This window comes from Zingiber officinale, chromosome 2A (assembly GCF_018446385.1).
Source record: "Zingiber officinale cultivar Zhangliang chromosome 2A, Zo_v1.1, whole genome shotgun sequence".
NCBI lineage: Eukaryota > Viridiplantae > Streptophyta > Magnoliopsida > Zingiberales > Zingiberaceae > Zingiber > Zingiber officinale.
The window spans coordinates 108,320,368-108,327,216 of record NC_055988.1 but is presented as its reverse complement, the minus strand read 5'-3'; the positions used below and the strand labels follow the sequence as shown (position 1 = coordinate 108,327,216).

Below are 6,849 nucleotides of genomic sequence, written 5' to 3'. Positions count from 1 at the left end.
GAGTGAAAGAAACGTATCAGATACGGTTGGGACTAAATTTGATTTATTTGGGTTCATCAATCAGTTTTGAATAAAATTCATTGAGGACTGAAATTGATATATGGTATATTGAAAAATAAATATTTAAATTTAATAAAATATTTTTTTTTACCATAATTTTACATTTTGGTTACTCTTAAAACTTTAGCCCATATAAAATTATGAGAGTATAAGGAAGTTATTGGTGATGTTCTAATAGATCAGAAATGTCTAAGTTTAAGTATGGTGTCCTATTAAAAGTAAAAAAGATTGAACTTTTTAAATAATTTCTCTAAATTGATAAAGTCGAATCCAAAGTAGTTGGACAGGGTGAGATTAAAAAAAAAATCTATTAGATGAGGTTTAGACTAAATTTGACTTATCTAAATTTATTAATAAGTTCATTGATAATTTAAATGTTAAATCTTAAAATTTTAAATAAGGAGAGTGCAAGAAGCTATTGGTGTTGTCTATGTTCGATATTATATTCAATAGAGAAATCTTGAAACCTTTTTTTGTCTAATTTCTCTAGACCAATAGGGTCGTGAGTTACCAATTTTGGGATACGGTGAGACTCAGTAGAGTGGAAGGGATTTATTAAATTTGATTTGGTCAATCTAATGCGTTTAGGTTCATCAAATGAGTTTTGATGAAAATTCATTAAAGACTTAATGCTTTCGAAATCTTAAAACTTTAGCACAGACAAGATCGAGAGAATACAAGGAATTGAATATTGATGTTATTCTACTGTAAATAAAAAAGGTTTATCTCTATGATATCATGTAAAAGAAATAAAACTGAATTTTTTTTGAATAATTTCTTCATACCGACAGCCTTATAAGTCAAAAGTTTTTAGGCATGTGAAACTCATTCCGCCTTTGGTGCTCCAAAGGTGGTGCTGCTTTAACCCCAACAACGCCAAGGTATTTTTTTTTTTTTTTTGCATTTTTCTTTTTAGTTTGTTTTATTCTTTCTCTTCTAATTAATTATTAAAAAATAGAAGGAAAAATTATTTTATTTACTTTTATTAGCATTCTTTTGTAATTTTATAAATGTTTTAATATATTTTAAGGTTTCAAAATTAAAAATAAAAATATGGATAAATTTAGAGAACCATTATGAGTGCAATGATCTAAATTTAGAATAAAATTGAGATTAGGACCATAACTTTTTGTTAAAACTATATACATATGGAGTGTTATGCTGTACACCTCTTGTGGACGCTATAGGTGGGCACCTGAGTACATGCGGGGTGCTAAAAAATGAGCACTCGGTACACTTTTGAGTACCCCACTACACAAGCGCCCACGCAAATATATATGCACATGCGTGATAGTATGCACACCCCCTATGGGCGGTAGGCATGGGCGACTCTCATAGGTCGAGACACCTGAATCACTTCCAAGCATCTTGGTCAATTTGATTGTGAGGGGTGCCCACGGTAGTCGTCCATGGGGTGTATAGGTAAATTTTAGATTTTTAAAAAATTTAATGATTTATATGAAAGTTATTTTTAAAAATTTTTTATTGAGTTTTAAAATTTAAAATACAGATAAATTTTGAGGGCCATTATGTATTTAATGATGTAATTCTTTTTTTAAACAATTAAACTCTTCAGATCATTAATGTCTTTTATATGATTGATGAAATAATTAAGTTTTTAGTTTTTGCCTCGGGCAGTTTGGTTCGATTTAAATTAGAAAAGTTATTATTTATTTTAATTTAGAGTTGAAATAGACAGAAAGAATAATAGTCTTAAAAAAATATGTCCTTTCATAAAAACCCAAGTAGGGTGCATTTTTTGCGCCAATGATGTGATGTAGTGGTAAAAAATTAGGAGAACAATTAGAGTTCAAATCCTAAAAGAATATTCTAGAGGTCTTTCTCTATCTGGATTATAGAGGGGGGATGTCAGGAGTATCTATTATTTTGTATATAACGCCTTCAATTTCTTTGTATATAGTTTGAGATAAAAAAATTAATAAATAATCAAAAAATGTTGTCGAATGGACATGATTCTTAAAAAATACATGTCTCTTTAATAATAAAAAAATGAAGTGATTTTTTTTAAACCACTTTGTTCATCGATCGGCGCCGGCCGGTCGCCGGAGGGTTAGATATTTAGTAGCTGCATCCAATTGCCCAGCTGCATGGCGGCGTCTTGCCACGTCCATGCCTCTGCCACTTGGACGCTGCTCAGCAGCTCCCTGGCCTTCCTCGCGATGTCGCCGGCGGCGTCCCTGTTCCTCTTCGCTCGGACGGCGGCGCCGTTCTTGGGATGGCATTTCAAGAGCCGGATGTAGGCGTCCAAGTCATGCACACAAACCGGGTCCTGCACCTTGAAGAAGTCCAGGGCCAGCTCCACCCCGACGTGGGCGTAGCTGCTCAGGCCGCCGCCCATCGGATTCCTGAAATTCTCATTGAAAATGACCCCCGGCAACTTCGTCACCGGGTCGTTCACGTTCGCCACGCGCAGCACCTTGACGCCGAGCTCCTCGCACCGTCGCTTGAACCCGGCGTTGCCGACGCGCGGCCCGCCGTAGGAGTAGACCATGACGGGCGCCCCCTGGTTGAGGCCGAGCTCGGCGATGTCGTAGCCGAGGAGCAGCGCGAGGGCGCTCCCCATGCTGTGGCCGGCCAGCGTGATGCTCACCTCCTCGCCCTTGTACTTGTGGAGGAGGCGGGACACCTCGGCCAGGAGCTGCTCCCGGCAGCTGCCGCTGCCGAACTTGGTGGAGCTGTCGCCGGAGGTGTAGAGGTTGAGGAAGCCCGAGGCGACCTTGACGTCCGGGCGGGGGTCGTGCGGATCGAACCGCGCCACCTCCAGGGAGCTCATCAGGTTAGCGATCCACTCGGTGCTAGTGACGGTGCCGCGGAAGGAGACGACGATGTCGCGGCGGCCGACGTCGGAAGAAGAGACGGCGACGTAGCCGATCCAGCGGCCGCAGCAGGTGCTGCCGCTCTGGGTCGGGATGGGGAGGCTGATGTCCGGGGTGGCATACACGTACTTGGTGACCTCGTAGCCGGCGTCCGGCATTCCCACCCCCCGGAGCATGTTCTTCTTGCCGTACTTACAGTTGAGGTAACGGTCGGAGGAAGGATCGAGGTCGAAGGCCTTGTAACAGGCGGCAACCAGCTCGCCGTACCGGACGATCTCATCTCTGAGAACCGGATGCAGTGGCGCCACCAGAGCCTCCCAATTATCCTCCTCCATCTCCTTCCTCATGTTCGCCTTAGCCGGAACCGGCGCCGGCGCGTGCTGCACAGAGATCCTGGGCACTGCCGCGACCGACGCGGCTAGCTCCGCCGTCATGATCGACTGGGCCGTGGCGGCGGCGGCCGAGACTCGCCCCCGCCGGCACTCAGTGATTGCGGCACAGGAATTGGATGCCGGAAGGCGCGACGCCATGGGTCGAACGGTCGGTCGGTCCGTGGGTCGGTTGAGGAGAGCAGTCGGAGATCGCGTCGTATTTATAGGTGAACGCGGTTTCGGCGTTCGTCAAACTCGTTTACGGAAATAAGCGTTGACTTTCGCGTCACATCCATACTTTGTTTCTTTTTTTTTTTCGTTGTAGTTTTTAATTAACTTGTCTCGCCTAATTGGTCGGTAGAATATATTATATATCTATCTGAGGGCGTGGGACTGTCCAAAAGGACCACTAACATGATTGAAATAAATGCCGTATATCTTTTCCGTCCTTCCTTCCTTCCGTCTGAGTGTGATGACATCTCGACTGGGAGAATTTTTTTGCTATATCCGACTCGGCGACGACGACGTCTGATGATGTGGAGGTAGCGTTAAGGTCAACGCGGGGCACGTTAAAGCAACTTAAGTCAAATAGTGGACCGGTGGGGTTTTACCACTACTGCGGCATACTGGAAATGATTTAAAATTAACGGGGGGTTTGGATTTCGTTTGAAACGTGGAGCGCGTACGTTTGACAATGTTCCGAGGTGTTAGATATATCAGGCCTTCTCCGTCCATGAGATGTGCCAACGCAACAGCTGGGACAGGGACAAGTTTGAAAACCTGATATATGTGGGGAAATTAATTAATGTCCGGATTAAAGCTTCTGATGACCGGAGGGAATGTACGACCGTTGGATGGACGGAAGTGTGAACATGAACGATGGGAGTGTGAGAGAGACGTGAGGATTTCGATAGGGATGACAATTGATCTATTTTATATCCTTCATTTTTATCTTATTATTATTATATATTCATGCTCATCACGTATACATGTATTCTATTACGCTAACTACTGTTGTATTTTTTTTTAAAAAAAAAATGAATTATTTTGATTTATCAAATTCTTAAGAACAAAAAAATAAAAAAAAATTAGTAGAAGAAATAATATAATAAAATATTAAAATAATTTATCCCAACCTATTATCCTGTAAAAATAATTTAATTGGATATTTAATCCGTCCAAAAAATCGCTCCATATCCTTCTTCTTCATCTAAGTTCAAAGGAAACTGTCATGTTCGAAATCGTTCCATCGAGCAATATATTTAACATAAGAATAGATCCTGTCAAAAGCGATGAATGTGGATGGTTGGGAACGTGGCTTAGATGCTTACTAAATGAGGACTCCTTGGGATTTTGCGTATCACAAAGAGTGTTAATGTCAGACTAGGGAAGAGGTTTCCAATATTGACCCTCCAACGTTTGAATCAGTGATCGATTTTTTTAAGAGGAATAGTGAAACAAACAGTGACAACGAGTGCGTAAAATTTTGTACCGTCATGTACATGTGCCTGTAGATGGAGAATCCTTTTTATAGTGTCATTGTTGTGCCCATGCACGAATTTCAAAGCATTTTCAAAAAATGATAAGTCATAAAAAGACTCTGAAACCTTTCCTAAAATAAGCATACAATCTCTACGATTTGACATGTTAGAAGTTTCAAAAGCACATTTTGCTTACAGAATATTTTTTGTTCTTCATAACACAAAATGTTAAAAAGGGATGCGAGATCGTTGGCCCACTGGACCCACATAGGCTCTCCTGGCCCAGCGGTCGAGTCCTTGATATAGTCCGACCGGCAACCACTTGTGGGAATCACCAGCTCGACCTTGTTGAGCATCATAGTTGGTGATTCGATTTTCACTTGGCCACCTCATTTGGCTCAAGCGCACAATGTGCCAGATCCGTCTATAAGTTCAATCGCTAGAACAATCGATCGAGCTAGTTAATACTTGGTTTCAGGCCTTGTCCCTGTGCCAAAGATCAAGACATGAAACCTACTTGGCAAGAATATCGGGTTGGGTGACTTCTCGATCCGTCTTAAACGTCACCTATGTGTAAGGAGATAGGAGATCGGAGTCCAAGGCCCGGTCGGCATAGGGTCTGATTAGCTATAGAGTCCGGTCAGATGAGCTCCTAGTCTTGTTGGTGGCTTAGAAGGTTGACTCGTCAACCGACCTCTTAGATTTTGACATGGATTCAGGGGGTCCATCCTAACCATCGTATCAGGAACCCTTTAAATCGAGTCGAGCTGAGTTCTATAACACTTTCGACAAATCCAAACACCTCGAGTGGAACTGCTACAACCTTAACTAAAGCTGGTTGTAGGTAGTAGATTTTGGAATGATTGAGTCTCTGTTTATACTTAAGAGCGGAGCCATGTATTGTGGGGGCCCGATGAGTTGAAAAAGAGGAGAAAGGAAAAATACATAGATTATCAGCAAAAAAATTTTCGATCAGCCATTTTGACTCCACCATTGTTTATACTCGTATTATTATACTTATGTTTATAGAAATATAACTAACACGATTATCTAATATTGCACGAGATTTAGTACAACATTAACAAACAAATCACGTGTAAAACACAAAATATTGATTGTAATGCTCTCTATGTCTTTGTTCTTACTACGCAACGTAACTAGCAAATATTCTAGCAGTTTAGGCATAATTTTGGACTTCTGGTAACACGATTAATTAATAACTATACATTGGAATATTCTACCATATTTTGGTAAATAAATATAGAATGTTTTGCCAATTAAAACATATTTTGTTTCACTAGAATATTCTACCATAATTTGCAGTTTCTTGTTTCTAATTGATTCGGTCTGAGATCTAGAGATGGAATGACTCAATAAAGTAACAACGATTGAGTACTTTCAACCAGCTAGATACTCTTTGGGGTTGACTCTCTTCCAGTCGAGAAGTTAGCCCTACCAGATAGGTCGGGAGATCAGCTCTACTCAATAGGTTGGGAGATCGATATTCTTCATGTGATCGGCTTCCAACTGCCAAGGCAAAAGAATCTTCAGACAAAGGTATGGAAAGATTTAAGGAAAATGTTAGAAGAGGACAAGACGAGTCTTGGCAAAGTACTTTTGATGCTAAGACAGATCTTAAAGAAGAAGATGAAAATATGAACGGAAAAATAAATAATAAAAAGAGTAAAAAATAATTAAATGGTTTGCCTTGGTGTTGCAATCGGTTAATAGAAAGTGAAACGATAACTCTTATTTTAAAAGTTACATCTCTTCTTTTCTTTACCGAAAGATAGTCGTTTGGTGATCAACGCTTCAACAACCACATTCATGGATGATCAACACTACAGCAAGTGCTGAGTTGAATCGGAGTTCCAATTTGGACAGACCAAATTTAAATATGACTCGAACGTAAATTATAATCGGAGTTCCACATTATTCTACCATTGCTATATGCATTCAATCCTACGATTAAAATCAAATAGAATTGAATTAATTGAAATCAAATAAATTAAGATATTTTGAATCAACTGAACGACTAAAATTTTTAATAAAAATTGAATAAATTAAACTAATAAAATATTGATTAATTCGATGAAAATC

At 40.2% G+C, this 6,849-nt stretch overlaps 1 protein-coding gene across 1 annotated transcript; it reads right to left on the bottom strand.

The window, feature by feature from the left end:
* Positions 1-1,939: 1,939 nt before the first annotated feature.
* On the bottom strand, positions 1,940-3,454 carry LOC122039867 (phospholipase A1 EG1, chloroplastic/mitochondrial-like). Its single transcript, XM_042599289.1, has one exon. The coding sequence runs from the start codon at positions 3,425-3,427 to the stop codon at positions 2,132-2,134; it is 1,296 nt and encodes a 431-aa protein (XP_042455223.1). The 5' UTR covers positions 3,428-3,454; the 3' UTR covers positions 1,940-2,131.
* Positions 3,455-6,849: the final 3,395 nt, after the last annotated feature.